Source organism: Centropristis striata, chromosome 15 (genome assembly GCF_030273125.1).
Source record: "Centropristis striata isolate RG_2023a ecotype Rhode Island chromosome 15, C.striata_1.0, whole genome shotgun sequence".
NCBI classification, from domain to species: Eukaryota; Metazoa; Chordata; class Actinopteri; order Perciformes; family Serranidae; genus Centropristis; species Centropristis striata.
In genome coordinates this window covers 36,974,019-36,991,992 of record NC_081531.1, presented here as the reverse complement: position 1 = coordinate 36,991,992, position 17,974 = coordinate 36,974,019, and the positions used below count along the sequence as shown (strand labels likewise).

The following is a 17,974-nucleotide window of genomic DNA, read 5'->3' as shown; positions in this document are numbered from 1 at the left end:
GGTAATATTAATACACCAGATTTCTAGCATGTGAACAAAGCGCTTTATTGTGATTTTCCGGTTGATTTTAAGGGGAAAACATATTTTTTTTGCAGCTTTAAAACAGATCATTGCCTGCCACTTTCTGCTGCTACTGTTGGATTATTTCAACCACGACAGCAAAAGTTTGAAGTGTACAAACTGTGTACAGTGGTGAGTTTTGGGCTGAAAACTGAAAATCGATCAAGATTCACTTCGTGGTGAGTTGATGCTGAACACCAGCACGTCTTCATCACACGGCTGGAAATCTGATCCAAGTCCACTCAGAGTCTCGTAGGGACGAATAGGAAAGATGTGAGGAAGTCAACGATGGCTGTTCAATCTGTACTTTAGTCCGTTCAGAATCAGAACATCATGGCGTCCAGACCGTCCTCCATGAACTTCTTGTAGACGGCCATGAACTTGGCGACGAAGGCCTCCAGGTGGTAGATGGCTTTGTTCCCCAGCTGCAGTCTGTGTTCGTAGAAAGCCGCCATGTGGGCCACCTCGGTCTTCAGCTGGCCGTCACAGTTACTCAGCAGCTCTCGGACCAGACCCTGGCAGAGGAAATTCATACTCAGGACTTTAAACGTCACTGCAAACCGTGATTATTCTGTGGAGAATCAACTGTACCTTCATGATGACATCAGGAGGGATGCAGTGAGTCAGCAGCTCGTACAGCCTCGCCCGGACCTCCAGCAACCTGACACACACACAGAGTCAGCATTAAAATGATCCAACAGATCTGATTCACCTCTCCTCCCTCCTCTCTCCTCTCCTCCCTCCCTCTCTCTCCTCTCCTCCCTCCCTCTCTCTCCTCTCCTCCCTCCCTCTCTCTCCCTCCTCTCTCCTCTCCTACCTCTGAGGACTCTGCTGGCTGACGATGGCGTTAGCGGTCTCTCTGAGGTAGACCTCCCAGTCCGTCTCTGGGACCTCCTGGTCGGCCGAGAACGGATACCTGGTAAAAGATTAACGCAGGCTAAATAAGGAGATTATCTTCATCTGTATATTAGAATAAATGCATTGATCAGATGCAAGATTATAATACATGTTGTGATAACTTACTGCTGCACTCTGCAGGCCTCACACATCAGAAGGGCTTTACGCAGGTTTCTACCCGACTTGTCACTGATCTGCTTGGCGAGCTCTGGTGGGAGGAGCAGACCCTCCTTCTTACAGATTGATGTCAAAACACTGCACACCTGACACAGGAAGTTGGCAGATATTAGGCATTTAATGTGCTAAATGATCAGATCTACAGCCAGATCCTCTGGTCTCACCTCTTCTGTGCTGGGCAGAGGAACTCTGATAGCCAGACAGCGGCTCTGAATGGGCCCGATGACCTTGGAGGTGGAGGTGGAGCAGAGGATGAGGCGGCAGGTGGACATGTACTTCTCCATCGTACGACGCAAAGCATGCTGGGCGTCCTTGGTCAGTCTGTCCACCTCCGTCAGCAGCACAACTGAGGACAAAAGTCTCCCGATGACGACGACCGTACTAAAACATGGAGCAGCATTTACAGCTCAAAGTGGTTTTCTTACCTTTAAAGTCTCTCTGGGTGCTGGACTGGATCTGCTGAGACTGAGCAACAGTTTTAATCAGCTCCTGGATCACCACACGGTCCTGGTTCCCAGCATCGCTGCACAAAACACAACAGAAACACTCAGTCAAACTGAAACTAGTGCTGCAACATTACATTTATTGGCAGAAAATGAATCACTGACATATCCACTCTCTTGATCATTAGTTTATCTGGTTTCATGATCCCTCTAGTTCTACAGGAAGTCAACAGAGTACCACAGACTTATTTTAAATACAGCCGATCAAATCTGCCGTGTTCGTTCTTTAAGTTATTTTCTAATTTAAAACATGAACATGAGCGTCTTGTGCTACACCTCAGTTCCTTGAACAAGCATTCAAACAAACATTCATGAGGGGAGAGTGCACAACTAACAGGTTTATCACTCAAATGTAAAGAACAATAATAATAAAACATCTTCTGAAAAGTAACAAACAACTACAGCTGTGAATAAATACAATGATGTATTTAAAAATATAACAATTGAAGCGCAATATTGGAGTGAATGCATTAAACTACTTCCTCATTCTTCATGAAGTTACCTTGGGTTGACTTCCAAGTGGTAGTTGCTGGCGATTGTGTTTATTTCAATTTTCTTCTTTGAGGGAGCCTGAAGATGAGAAACATACAACAGGTATGCAGGTAAGCCTCTACCAGACAGTTTTATTGATCTCACCAAGACTGAACAGAGATATGTGGAGAAACTGTATGTTAAAGCAGGGGTTCCCAAAGTGTGGTGCGTGGACCCCTGGGGGTGCACGAGATGAAAAATGGAATGGCGGTCTGATAATTACACAATTACATTTTTTCCCCCACACAATAAAGACATGTAAATAAACATTTCCTTTGTAAAATGTAAAATCAAAAACTAATATTAATTAATAAATAAATGCAGGATATTCAAAATGCACTTCATCTTAAAATGATGCGTAGAATAATAATAATAATAATAAGAAGAAGTTATCTTCTTCCATGTTTCCAGCCTGTTATGATGACGGGTTGTTTAGCTCCACGCTCATTTAAACTTGCTGCAATTTTTGTTCAACGCGGCTTAAAATATTATAACATTTTCCAACTTATGTGCTTTCTGCCTCTGATCATCTGTCATCATCCTCTTTGCTCTTAAAAGTGGAAGCTTGTTCATAACTTTGTTGCATTATATTGAAACTGTGTTTCAGGTTAATTCAAATGTGAGACCGCATTGTTGTGATGGTGATTATTTAATTATATGTGTGTTCTCATTTGAGCATGATTAAACATGCCGTCTTTAATATGGCTATAAAAAAAGCTTATTGCATTTTGTTTTTTTTGAAGGTGTGGGGGATTGGGGGGGACATAGAAGGGGAGCACGGCTAAAAACATTTGGGAAGCGCTGTGTTAGCGTGTACTTGAAGGCAGCATTTGTATTGTATTGTATACTATCTATCCCGTCTCACCACAACAGTCTGGTGCTCTATCCGCAGCTTCTCCACTCCAGGTCCATACAGCTCCCTCAGCAGACACATGATGCGGGTCTTCTTCCCGGCGCCTGACGGTCCGTACACCAACAGGTGAGGGAAGTCGCCACATTGAACCTGAAACATTTCAAAGAAAGAGGTGTTGCTTCTAGGGCTGGGCAATATGGCCCTAAAAGAATATCACGATATTTCAGGCTATTTTTGCGATAACGATATTCTTGACGATATTACCAAATACTTTAAAAGAATAGAAAATATGATTTTTTTAGTCTGTATAAATAAATAAAAATCTAAAATGTAGTGTGAAGTACAAATCTCAACAGTTGCCAAATACAAAAAAATTTACTCTTGACTCTTGAGTATGAGCAAATAATAAAAATAACCATTTAGGGGTTCCGGGGGCATATTTTAATGACATTTTGTAAAGGAGAATAAAGGTTCTTGTATGTTTTATTTAAGGCATCTTATTTTGACAGTCTTCTTGTAAGTTCTGTGGTGGATTCTCTTAACACACTGTGCTCTTATTTTGAAAGCTGCATGTGTTTAGAGACAGGGAGTAAGTAGCTTTTTGTGAATAAAACAACTTTAACCACGACGTCAAGAAGTAGGAATGTTGCCAATATCATGATATGCATTTTTTTTAACCATAAAAAAAATATACCGATATTATCGTGAACGATACGATATGGCACACCCCTAGTTGCTTCATATCAACATTTCAGCTTAGATTTAACTGGACTGTGTAATTCCTTGTCTTCATTTCCACTGGTGACGAGTTTACTGCAGTACACTGCACTACATTTACTAAATGTCATGTGTTCAAATATTTACTTCAATATAAAAGTATTAGCATCAAATATTATTCATACATATTCTTTAAGTTCCTCATTATGCAGACAGTCCATTTATAAATAACATCAGATTATAATTATTGATGCTTTCATATTTTTATTTTTTCTTATGTAGCAGGAACAAATGCATATCATTTATAGATACTGCTTGGTGGTTTGTAAATGTACCCCTGGGGACCAATATAGTTAATTAATAATGATTTACTTATTATATTTGATGTGTGTCTACAGAGTAACTCCAGCTGTCAGATTAATGTAGTGAAGTTAGAGTTAAATATTTGCTTCTAACGTAACTTAGTGGAGTAGAAGCAATTATTACAAGTTTGTACTAAATTAACTGTCCACCACTGCCGATAAGAAACATCACATTAACCCTATAAAGCCAAGTGTATCATATTTGATACATAATTTTTTGAGACCTCTAAATCATCAGTGTGATATTTTTTTCCCTGAAAAACCTGATGATATAAATAAATGATCTAAAATCCCCACTTTGTATAGAGAGAGCAAAAACTGCTCAGTGTTGACCACTTATTCCTAAACATTTAATCCAAATGGCTATAATTTGGTGGTTTGATTCTGCAAAACTGTATTTTTAATTTAGAATTTCCTCAGAGCAACAAATTTCACAAAAATACCAGATGTAACAAAAATGATTTGCTGAAAAAAAATCTGTCATTGCTGTGTGAAAACGTCATATCAGCAGATGTATGATGTTGTTTTATATGGAAAAAAATATTTTGTATGTTTGAGGAAAATGTTAAAAAGAAAGTCAAAGTTTTATTTGGTTGAAAATATTAGGTTTTATGTGATTATGTGAGTTCAAGAAAAGCTAATTGTGAGCAACGAATTGCACAAAAAGACCTGATATATCAAATATGATCCACATTAAATTCATATATGAAAATTGATATTGATTTAATTTAATTTTCTGGCAGTTATTTCACGGTTCAGGCTTTATAGGGTTAATATAATCTTTTCAAAAATAGAAGGGAATTACGAGAGAAACCAACAATTACAGGACTATCATCACTCTAAATGTTGCATTTTTCAGGTTATGTTGGTGTAAACAAGTCTGACATTACCGACCAAATTATATTAACACTTAATTAACCATGTTTAAGTTGTTCACATTGCATTATTTATCTGGTAAACAAACGTTTATTAAACTTGAGGCTATCATCAGGCTGTAATGCAGCTTTGGACTATAATGCTAATGCTAATGCTAATGCTAATGCTAACGAAGCCTGAACACAGTGAACTATCACCAGGCTGTAATGCAGCTTTGGACTATAATGCTAATGCTAACGCTAATGCTAATGCTAACGAAGCCTGAACACAGTGAACTATCACCAGGTTGTTTCTCTCACCAGGTTCTTCAGCTGCGTAGCTTGTTCTTTATGGAAGTCGAGCTTCCCGAGAGCAGTCGGCCGATATTTATCCAACCATAAACTCATTTTGTCTTGAATTCAGCAGCTGTTGTTGCCCGTGTTGACAGTCTGGCGCTAGCTAGCTTTAGCTCCCGCGAAATATCTTCATACGCAACTACGTAACCCGCGCTGTGACGTCACGTTGTGCTACGGAGACTCAAAGGAGGCAAAACTTTCAAAGGCGATTGGTAAATCCTTCTCATCGTGAAAACCTCACAAGTAAGTAAGTATTCTACTAGAAAACACTCATAGAAGTCCTTTATTTGATAACTTTATGCTATAATTAACTGTACTAGTTGAACTAGTTGACTTTTAATGTCATTTCAAGGAAAACAAGATGTTTTTTCTGCAGTCATTGGTGATGATATTTTGCTGTGATGTTTACTCAAGTTAAAGTAGAAACACCATGCTCTCAACATGCTCCATTACAAGTCAACGTCCTAAATGATAAATATCACTTAAGTAAAATTACTTGAGTAATTTGAGTATTTACACTATCTGCAGTTTTATATTTCTACTTCATTACAATTAAGAAGCAAATATACTCCACCACCTTTATTTGATATGTCTAAAAATATATAAATTATAAGCAGATTATAAACGCAGTATTTAACAAAATCATTATGTGTTATAAATTAAGACTTTCCCACCTTTCCCAGCTTCAACATTTAAGTAGTGTACATGTTAATGCCTCTATCACTAAATGATATAATGTAATATACATTATTCTGAAATGAGAAATTATGCTTAATGATAACTTTAACTTTACTCGTACATTTACTTAAGTAAACATTTGATTGTGGACTTTTACTTTACATTATTCTGTTTTTATCATAATTAAATACATGTGTTTTATTATGTTTTAATGTTGTGGTTTGCCAATGTTAGATATTTTATGTATTACTGGGTTGATAAGTTGTATAGTTCTGCATCATATCGTATGAGAATTTCATGTTTTTTGTTAAAAATAAAAAATAAAAAAGTAACCAGTAATTATAACTGTACCATTAAGGTCACAAATCCGTGAGAACTGCACCTCCACCTCTGTTATTTTTGATGATATCTCCAGCAGAACTCAAGCGATGACCTCCACTGATGTCACTCTTCCATGACTTGTGATGTCACGTCCAGGTTTAGAGATTTGTGTGTGTCCAACACAGGACCAGACGAGTCTCTCTGGGAGAAACCATAGACTGTATATAAATAGAAACCATGGGGAGGATCAGGACTTTAAGAGACCTAGCAGCAGTACATTTCCTCTTTAGGATAGATTAAACTGGTTTTATCCCATATGGAACTGGAAGCATAGCATCTTATCTTTGTTGCAGCAGACTTGCAGGCGTTTACAGTGAAGACAGTTCAGCTGCAAGGAATGTGAGATATGTTTAATCTGATTCAACCAAAACAAAAGCTCAGTGTCACTGGGACATAATGAGACGGTTTGAGCCCTAAATCACCTTTTGAATGATCACCGTCTGATCAACAGAGGGTTATATATATATATATATATATACATATATATTATTATTATTATTATTACTTTTAAAACACATTGCACTTCAGATTATTGAATGTCCTTAATTTAATTTGTAATTTATTTCATTAGATTATTCAAATCTAAATACTTTTGATTACTTTTTTGGAATACTTCAGAACTGTTAATCTAATATCTGTTCATGGGAACACAGCCCCCCTTAAAATAATCTGTGTATCTGCTCCAGAATGTGATGGATTCTTCCAACGCTGCACCCTTCCACCAACCTTCATGTCATTGGAGCTTCAGTATTTCTGTAATAATGCTGACAAACAAACAAACAAATTATAACCCAAAACAAAAACATAAACTCAAAGTAATCTATTTTTACAGGCATTAACTGTATTCAGAATACCAACAATTTAAACTGTAACTATAATCAAATTCAGCTCCTCAATGTTTGTCTTATAAATACTTAATCTTCTTACGTTTTGTATTTATCACCAACCTTGCTAATCAACTCATTTGTTTTCAACCAGCTGATTTGGCTCTTTTTTGGACTATTTCATGAGTGTTTATCATCCGAGTAGGCGCCAACTCTACCACAGACATATGTAGTCTAGACAGATTTTTTTTAAAAAGGCCTTCTATCAGAAGTGAGGAGCATTTATGGGTACAAGCACAGACAGCAGCCAGAGTTTTTTACATGCTACGTGCAGGAAATGGGAAACCAGAATGACATCAAGCTCATCAGTGTCTCTAGAGGACACGACTACTGTGTGTGACTGGCAGTGTGCTGCATGTAAGACCAGTATTAGTTGGTGGTAGTAATACCAGTATTAGTTGGTGGTAGTAAGACCAGTATTAGTTGGTGGTAGTAATACCAGTATTAGTTGGTGGTAGTAAGACCAGTATTAGTTGGTGGTAGTAAGACCAGTATTAGTTGGTGGTAGTAAGACCAGTATTAGTTGGTGGTAGTAAGACCAGTATTAGTTGGTGGTAGTAAGACCAGTATTAGTTGGTGGTAGTAAGACCAGTATTAGTTGGTGGTAGTAAGACCAGTATTAGTTGGTGGTAGTAAGACCAGTATTAGTTGGTGGTAGTAATACCAGTCAGGTATCAGTTCTCAGGTGAGTCAGGTTGGTTGTTCATCCATCTCTTTGTCTCTGAACCCACCAGCAGCTTCTGTCTCTTCATCATCTGGTCCTGAGCACAAAGTTCTTCACAGAGTAGTTTGGCGAGATCAGCTTTGTTGTCAGGTAGGGACAGGAAGTTGGTCCAGTTTTTCAGAAGAGGCTCATCACGACCCTCAACCAGTCGTCTGATTGGTTGAGCTGCTTTGGTGCGTCGTGTCCTGGTAAAGTTCCCATATGAACGTAGCATGTAAACAACTCTGGCTGTTGTCTGGCACCACAAGGAAGCCACAATATAAGCCAAAAAAACAGCATCAATGGGTATTGATGCTGTTTTTAACAAACTGCCAAAGGATTCAGCAACAAGCCTTGCAGCATTTCATGCACTAACTGCTTGTGATGTCACATCATACATTACAAGTCTCACCTAAAGTTCATCGTGGAAAGTCTGGAAAATGCACCATCAGCAGCCTCTGAATTGGTGATCTCACGGAGGAGACTCAAAGATCTCCAGAGGCTTCTGTCTGCAGAGTATATGATGTGCATAAAACAGACTCTGTTGATGCAGCAAGGCATAGACTTCTCTCCAGGACAGGGAAACCAGAAGCAACCAGAAACCACTTCTGCTGAGAGTAAACTACCAGACAACAGTTTGGAGAAATGCTCCCTATGCCAAACCTGAGCTCCCTTCACCCTCAGACATGGGATGGAAACATGGTGATTCAGGACTGTAGCCCATTCTGATGTCACAGAACCCAAAACCTGAAAGTTGCCTGGAAATGATCCTGTGTGCCTGTAAAAAATAATGACAACACGCCAGTGCAAAGGCTGAAGATCAGGGCTGTTCTACTGTAATGTGTTCATGTCAGAGTGATGACCAGTGTCCTTGTTGTGGTCGTGGTAATTATATGTGACCATTGGTGTAAAACCAATGAGGAAACTAAGGGAGAATCTTTTATAACCCCTAACCAGGTACTATGTTTAAGCTCTAACCTTAGAGAAGTAGTTTTGTAGCATAAACTGAAAGAAAGTACAACCTTTTATTTATCGTGCCTGAACTTAACGACAGTGAAAGTGCAATGTAAGGAAACAACAAAGGCCCATTGAATGGACTGATAACAACCTCCACTACCTGCTCGTACTGATGGGATGATAAACTGATAAATGCTGATTCAACAGAGTGATAACATCAGATCCAACCGTCTGATTTTTGGCTCCTGCAAAAAGAAAAGAAAAGTAAAAACTCAGTCCACTCGTTAAAGTTTTCCTTCCCTGATTTCCTCCCCTTATCCTTCTTCATGCATCTGAATGTTTGTTGTCAAAATGAGCTTTTTCATATTTCACACTGTTGACGGTACACACGGTCAAGATAACACACCTTACATAACTCAGTTTGTGTCTTTCTGCAGCGTTTTATGTGCTGTCCCTCAGTGGAGCTGATTTATGGACTCCATACCATAATAAATGTAACCATAAGCTATTTCTAAATAGCCATTATCCTCCTCTTTCTTGTTTTATGATGTACATTCTGTCACTTAGCCTCCCTTCCTCAGCTCTTCTTCTCTCTGCAGCTGACTATACGTCTCTGACAGGAATGTTACGTATGGGCAGCGTGTCCCAGCAGGTTGGCGTAGCTTCTACTGAATACATGTTGGAGTGAAATTAATTAGCATCCATCAGGATGGTGAAGCATCTGGCTGCTGGAAGTTTATCGAGTTCATTCATGCACGGTAATTTGATTCATAATAATCAGTTTGACTCATGAATTAGTGTGTTTTTATTAAGGGCCTGATAGCTTAACTTGTGCAGATGCTTTATGATCTTCTTTAAGCTATTAAATGTATTTTAAAGGGTCAATTCACCTAAAAACAATGTGAAAATTTAAATTTAATTTGCTTTGTGGTCTTTTTATCTGTAAAGTTTGACAGCAATAAACTAAAAACTTTGATGTAAAAACAGACTCCAAGCAGAAAAAGAAAACAACAAAATAAATGTCAAACTATGACGATCATTTTGTTTGGAAATATCTCTTTAGTTAGTTAGCACTAGTGGTAGAAAGTAGCTAAGTTACTCAAGCACTGGACTCAAGTGCAATTTTAAGGTACTTATTTGAGTATTTAAATGTTGTACTTTTTTCTACTTTTACTACAAAAATCTTTGTAAGCTTTAGTTACTTTTCAAATTAAGATTTTTCCATACAAAACATACCAAGTTAAAGTCAATAAGTTAACTGCCAGGAAATAAACTGTTAAACTGTTAAACTGAAATTTAACCATGTTTAGTAATTTTTTATGTAAAAGTATTTTAGGAGCTTCTGAGGATTTGCTCCTTTTAATTGCAATTCATAATAATAATAATAATAGTAATCTTATTTAGATATTATTTAGAATTTGATAACTTTAATATCTAATTACTTTGCCGGTTTTGACAAATAATGCAATATATATATACACATACATATATATATATATATATATATATATATATACACATACATATATATATATATATATATATATATATATATATATATATATTATGATCATTTTAATAGAGTAAGCTGCCTGGCAGTAAATAAAGCATTTAAAATTAGTTACACTTTTACAAGTTTTGTTGCAATTTACACAATGAATCAACAATCATAACCAATAATAAATGTTGCTATGAAATGTGACCATTCAGCTCAAATTGTACTTTAACGTTTGATACTTTAATTATATTGTAATGCTGATACTTGTGTACTTTTACCTAAGCCATGTTAAATGCAAGACTTTTACTTGGAGCAGTAAAAGTATTTCTGTCTCAGTTCTTCCTCCACTGACTCTGGGAATTATTAAATATTACATTTTGATTGTGAAAACTTCCCTCTAAACTCTGAGTTCACCTCCACCTTGACCAGATCTCTCCTCCCGGGACCTGGAGGCTCCAACAGGCCTCAACATGAACAATCATCCTCAAGGTCCACGTGCAAATAACAGGTCTGAGCTCCTGACCTGCAGAACATAAAACTCAATGTTTGCTGGTGAACTTGAGGAATTCCACAGAGCATGGCCAGCTCTCTAAAGACCAGAAGCTCTCTCTGGTTGATTAAAGCTCACAGTGCTGCTGCAGAAAGATTCAGAGAGGAGAACAACATGTTAGAAGCATTACCTCATGTGTTGTCGAGGAATGTGCTTCTCAGGTGAATAATGCTTCGCCTGCAGCCAGATTATACAGCAGGAGGAGAGTGAGGAGGAGGAGGAATGAGGAGGGGGAGGTGCGACTCACACCTCCAGCCTTTAAATCAGTCCATTTGTCTAATGTACGTGCAGATATTTAACCTGTATCATCATTTATCTTTTATCTCTCCTGCATGTGCTTGCATTCTCACAGTTGCAGCAACACCTGTGTGTCTTCCTGCTGAGGTAATGGAGGAGGGGAAACATTCCTCAGCCCTTCTTCTTCTTCTCTCCTCCCCTCACAGCTTCTTTCACAGAGTTAGACTCTCCTTCTGTATCATCAGAGTCATGCAGCTGAGAGGCTCTACGCTGGATTCTCCTCTTACTGTCAGTCTGCTGGAGGTGTTCTCAGATGGCCCTTATTCTCTACCAACACATATGGTAAGTTCAAATATTATATTTCCTTTTCTTAACCCTTTATCAGGCAAAGAACTATATTTGGTAACTTCAGGTAATATTTCGAGAAAAAAGTTGCAAATTTACTAGATTAAAGTGGCAAATCTACAAGAAAAGAAGGCGCAGATTTACGAGAAAAAAGTGGAAAAAAAGCAGCTTTTTTCTCCCAGATTCACCACTTTAACCCTTAATAGGACACTCATTGAAATACTTGCAAACCCTAGAGAATATTGGAGGATAATACATACTGCCAGAATGTGTAAAAAAAACATACGAAAATAATATTTTGAGAAAAAAGTTTCCGAGATTAAAGTGGCAAATCTATGAGAAAAAAATGTGCAGATTTATGAGATTTAAAGTGGTGAATCTGGGAGAAAAAAGATGCTTTTTTCCACTTTTTTCTCGTAAATCTGCAACTTTTTTTGCGCAGATTTGCCACTTTAAATCTCTTAAATCTGCAACTTTTTTTCTTGTAGATTTGCCACTTTAGTCTAGTAAATTTGCAACTTTTTTCTCAAAATATTACCTGAAGTTACCAAATATAGTTCTTTGCCTGATAAAGGGTTAATTAAACAGCCTAGAGGTTTTTATAGAAACAATTAGGGGGATTATTGAGATCAATATTTATTTTTGAAATAAAAGTGTTATTTTGTTATCTTTCTCTTATTTAATTTTTCACAAATCACTTTTTATGGACCTATGAGCCACATACATTGGGAACAAATGACCCTTTGTTTATGCAGGAGAAAGCTCTTTTTAAAATGTTTGTTTGATTTAACTGTACATTCTTTCTGTGTTTTACAACTTCAAGTTCAACTGGTCTACTCCTTGAGGACGCCTTAGTTTAAATGCCAAACTGATATCATGTGGACTATTAGAAGTATCAACGCTATCATGCTAGTTTGTTATGAAGTAGAGAAAAAAACTTTTTTCAAAGTAGTCCCTTGACATCTGACCTCACCATATCTGAATGAAAATGGGTTCTAAAATCTCTTTACAGACATGCTCACTTTATGATACACACAGTTTACACAGATAGAACCTTTTAGGTTTTTTCATGCATTAATTTTCTCCTGTATTTGTGCATCCTGGGGTCTAAACAGTCTGTGAGCTGCATAAATCGGGTCTGAGTGTAAAGCTGAGACTCAATGTGGGTTCAATGAGCCCAGTTTTCCTCATTTGATGATGTTAGTCAGTGAAACTTGATCTCAGAGTATAAAATGAGCTGCTGAGACCTCCAGGAGAATCACAGCCTCATGAAACTTTACAACCACCAACTAGAGACTTTCCACACTATATTGACAATAAGGGGCTTTATTTGCAGTTTATACAACAGAAGTGCTCACCATACAATTGTCGAGAATACAGAAATCTCCAAAATGTCTTTGGTGTTTTTATGACTCTCAAACCTGACATACATTGCTGAGCTGCATCTCCCAGCTTTAGATGATGTCACACTACTTGTATGTGGCATCTGTTGACCTGCTGGAAGAGGTTAGGACCCCCGCTGTGTGTTTCAAAGACAAAGACAAAATGCCAAGCAAAGGGAAAGGGTGTGTTGGCTGCAGCCAAAAATATCCACCAGGAAAAAACAAGCTAAATGCATTTTTTCAATGTTTTGTGAAGACAAACTTGATCGGCTTTGGCATGAGCCGGTCACATTTTTTATTATTTTGTGAACATTATTTTTGCTGAATTAATTTAATGGAAGTGTGGCTCAACTTCCTGAGAGGTGAATGATCCCTCTGACACTTTGATTGCTAACATGCATTGGACAAAGTCTGCATCCAGACATGTAAATCCATTTACAGAAGCAAATGACTGTAGATTATACATCGCAAATTTACTAGATTAAAGTGGCAAATCTACAAGAAAAAGAGTTGCAGATTTACGAGAAAAAAGTGGAAAAAAGCAGCTTTTTTTCCCCAGATTCACCACTTTAACCCTTAATAGGACACTCATTGAAATACTTGCAAATTCCAAATTTCAACTCTAGAGAATATTGGAGGATATTACATACAGTCAGAATGTGTAAAAAAAAAACATACGAAAATAATATTTTGAGAAAAAAGTTTTATTTATTATGATTGTACATGCACATATTCTTCAATGTGCACATGTGTGAACATGAATCAAGTTGCCCAAAGTTACATTCTCTCTCTCTCTCTCTCTCTCTCTCTCTCTCTCTCTCTCTCTCTCTCCAGCTCAAAGGAATTTTTTGGGCCAAAGTGTAAAAATCAAATAAGCTGCCATTGAACTTGTGAAGAAGAGTGAAGAGATGAGGAGTGGTGATGAATGAAGGGCCAGTAGCTGCTCTGCCTGTTCAGCAGCAGCCCAGCAGACAGGCTGAAGGTCACCTGCAGGGTCAAGTTCCCCTCTTGACTCAGAGCTCCAGCAGCAAACTGAGAACCATGTCTGAACCTGTCCCTCTGCTGCACTGTGCTCCGGATCCTCTGGACAGTGAGAGATGGATGGACGTCTCGTCTGACCTGAAGCAGAACGGCCACAGTGAGCTCTCTCAGAGTCCAGACCTGGCTGAGGGAACAGGTCGGGACACGGAGGGAAACCATCTGGAAGCATCAAAGGACTGTCCACTGGACCTGCTGAGGATAGTCAAACACAAGCCCAGCGCCATCGTCTTCTGTGATTATGACTGCAACCAAGAGTCTTCTTCCTCCACCACAGAGGAGGAGGAGGAGGAGGAGGAGGAGGAGGAGGAGGGAGAGGGCCAAGAAGATGAGGAGGATGATTTTCCCGAGTCGTTACAATATAAGGAGTTCCTGGTGAGTCGGCGGCGTATGAACCTGAGCAGGAACAGGAAGTGTTCCAGGAAGAGACAGGATGCCCAGCCTAGTGGAGCTGAGTCCAGCACACCTGAGTCTGCAGGTAGCCAGGAGGAGGAGGAGGAGGGGGAGGAGGAGGAGGAAGAGGAAACTCTGCAGAACAATGGAGAACAGGTAAGAAAAACAAAGACAAGGAGAAAGTCCAGTTGCTGCATGTTTCTGTTACACTGCAGACATGATGACTTCTCTGAGTAGAAAAAGTTTGACTTTACACTGAAATATATAAAAAATATATATAAAATCCTGCAGCTATGTGGAATCAGCACAATCATGGCTAAAAGTGGAAAAAACTCAAAATGTCTTTTGTGCAAAATAACATAATTATAATGACATAAATCAAACATCATTCATTGTATTATTTTCCTGTTGTAACTGTAAAAGCTACTTCCACCACTAGAGGGCGGCAGATTGTTTCAAACTGTTTTCAATTTAGGGCCATAAAAGGAAAGGAGTGATTTTTATTTTTATTCTATTATTGCTATTACTATTAAAATATAGTTTTTAAGCCTGGATTTGTAAAAAATAAACTTGATTATATCAGGTGCAATTTAGTATTTCTGTGATATTTTAGATTATATTTGTTATAATTTTTACCTGTATCACATGGACATAGTAAATTAATGATTTCTTCTTTTCTTTCTTTCTGTAGAAAAAAGTAGTTTTAATCGTCGTTTGAACTACTTTTTAGTCGCTTTAGTTCAACAAAATCGATTCCTTCCTCAGATTTCACTTCTTCCAGTCTACTGGATACTTTGAAGCCTTGAGTATCCTTCTGCTCTTTGTATTTTAAATAGTTTTACAAATGTTTCAATATAAAGTACTGGTTGACTCATTCCCGAAATATATATTATTTTCTTTCTTATTTTTATTGATGTATTATAGGAACAGGTGGAGCTCATTTTAATTACTTTTAATACTTCTGGGTGGCTTAACTTTTAATAACAAATCATATTTTATTACTTATTTTATATTTTCTAATAATAAACAAAAATGTAAGTAGTAAATAGCACCTAAAGCTTATAGATAAATGTAGTGGAGTAGAGGTGTAAGCTAAAGAAAAAGAAAAAGGAAATATTCAAGTAAAGTACCTCAGCTTTGTACTGAAGTACAATACTTGAGTAAATGTACTTTGTTCTATTCCATCACTGCATAGATGTGGTATGTACACTTTAAAAAAGGTTTGCAGAAATAACAGTAAAACTCTGTCAAATACATCAGAAAAGAAAAATGTATCACCGTATTAGACACTTTTAATTACCGTAAATCAAAGAATAGCACAAAACTTTCATTTTTTTTCCGTCATAAACTGTAGGAAACACAGTTTTGCTGTAAAAATATAACATTTTCATGCAAAATTTATGGAGAAATACCATGATGTGTGAATGAATGACACAATTACCCTAAAAATAACAGGAATACTCAGTCTAAATTACAGTTTTTGTTGATATTTACATTTAAATTTAGAATAGAAAACCCTACTCACTGTATTTTTTACGGTGAAGTTCTGGCAACCAAAGCTGCCGGTATTTTACCGTAAATGAAACAGATTATTTTTTACAGTGTAGTGCTTTTATTCTGGCGGGAAATCTTCATTGTTGCCAAAACTTTTGGAGACAAAGTGTTCACAATGGTTTGAATTTTAAAGTTAAGAACGTGTTAAAAACAATAAAACAACAGGGGGGATCTCAATAAAGATGTTGGCAGGTGGAGCTTCAATCAGAAATTCCTCTCATTTTTCCTCCTGGCACCTCCACCTCCCAGCATGCATCACACCAGCGGGCATAGTGTGAGCGCGGCCCTGACGGCGTTCTCACACCTGTCAGTCAGCTGGCACGCTCCCATCAGCCTCTGGCTCGCTGCACGCCGCTCCGCTCCTCCTGGACTCAGTGAAAGGATTAGTTCTCTCTGCTGCTTTGTGTTTGACCAAGTAGCTTTTAAAGTCACTTATTGACGAGCTGAAGCTCATTTGAATACCTGTTGAGTCAAAGAGGCCCCACATTCCTGGAATATCTGCGTTCAGCCAGCTTCGTCACACTGAAAAACTATTTAGAGTCAAAAGAAAGTATTTAAACTGCATTTAGAGTCAACGTTCATTTTATATCATGCCGCTTATGAAGGTGTCTTGGTAAGGCTTTATAATAAGGTCCTTAATAACCATTAATTAACAGGTAATAAGGCATTGTTCTCGCTTTAGATGCAAAAAGCATAGTTAACTTATAGTTAACTTATAATAGATGAGCAATTAAGTATATTTTAATATCAATAAGCAAACAAAATAAGATTAATAAAGGCATGGCAGAGACATAATTGGTGGGTCATGGGTGTTTGTAATGCCATTATTAACACTTATATAAGCTTATAAACACACAATAATGTTAATAAGCATCTTGTAAGGCCTTACAAGGGCCTTATTACTTGTTAATTAATGGTTATTACAAGGACCTTAATATAAAGCGTTACCCAAGATTTTTCCTGCCTGAAGTATAATTTGTTTTTATAGAAACAACCCCAGTTTAAAGAAAAAGTGGAATGTGATCATTTGCTTTTAATGACATATAATCAATAGAAAACTGTATAAAGATAATACATTTTATGTTTTTCTTTTTGAGTCAGGGTTGTAAATAAACTTAAGACATAAAATGCAATTATTATTAGTTTACCAGGAGTATGGTTCGCAAGGGGTGGAAAAACATTGATACACTTAAGTTCTGCAGTAATATGTTTTGTGATTAAGCATCTTTAAACACTGTATACGTTTTAAATCATTTGTTTACATACAAATATTATTGGTGTCAGATTGCACAAAAAGTAGTGCAGATGCAGATCTCACTGTTCTGATGTTTCTTAGCTTGTGTGTATGTTGGTGTTTCTTATATTATGACATTATTTATTGTAAAGTCAGATTAAAAGGGCACATTTTAGCCACCTAGAACAGTCACCAGGTTTAAGTATATGTATCATATATGTATATATGAAGAATATTTTCACCCCTTTGCCTTTATTACGGGCAGATGAAGCTGTTAGCGCTGCTCTCTTCAGAGCCACCAGACTCCATTGACAAAAATAGCAATTAAACATTTTAACGCCACTTGGTTCTAATAATAATAAATAATACATTTAATTTATAGGCGCCTTTCATGTCACCCAGGTCACCTTACAAAGTCTAAAATCATAAACATCTTTAAAAACAAGACAACATGGTAAAAACAAGACAATGTGATAAAAGCAAGTGAATTAGTGTCCAGTTACAGAGTGTATGCCAGTTCTCTTTGTTTCTGTGACTGTGAGACTTTCAGATCCACACTAACGTGGCGTCCACAGCACTAACCTTATATATATTCTGCCTTTATTTCCAAACTAAAAGCAACATAATGACTCAGTTACAGTAGCTGTATCAGATCAGCAGAGCTCTGACTGTACAGACCAATGGGAGCTTGTTTATTTATTCATACTTGACTTATGTGTCACTATAATAGGTGTTTCAGTCTTCCCCAGACAGTTGAGACAGATAATGAAATGGGCAGACATACAGCGATGCATTAAGCTCTTTACTCTGTGAACACTCTGGTCAGAAG

At 37.4% G+C, this 17,974-nt stretch overlaps 1 protein-coding gene across 1 annotated transcript; it reads right to left on the bottom strand.

Moving 5' to 3' along the window:
• Positions 1 to 28: 28 nt before the first annotated feature.
• rfc3 (replication factor C (activator 1) 3) lies at positions 29 to 5,450 on the bottom strand. The gene is made up of 9 exons (XM_059351442.1): positions 5,276 to 5,450; positions 3,034 to 3,171; positions 2,140 to 2,207; positions 1,560 to 1,657; positions 1,299 to 1,480; positions 1,084 to 1,220; positions 878 to 976; positions 652 to 721; positions 29 to 575 (listed from the first exon to the last, which is right to left on the bottom strand). The coding sequence occupies exons 1-9, from the start codon at positions 5,360 to 5,362 to the stop codon at positions 384 to 386; spliced, it is 1,071 nt and encodes a 356-aa protein (XP_059207425.1). The 5' UTR covers positions 5,363 to 5,450; the 3' UTR covers positions 29 to 383.
• Positions 5,451 to 17,974: the final 12,524 nt, after the last annotated feature.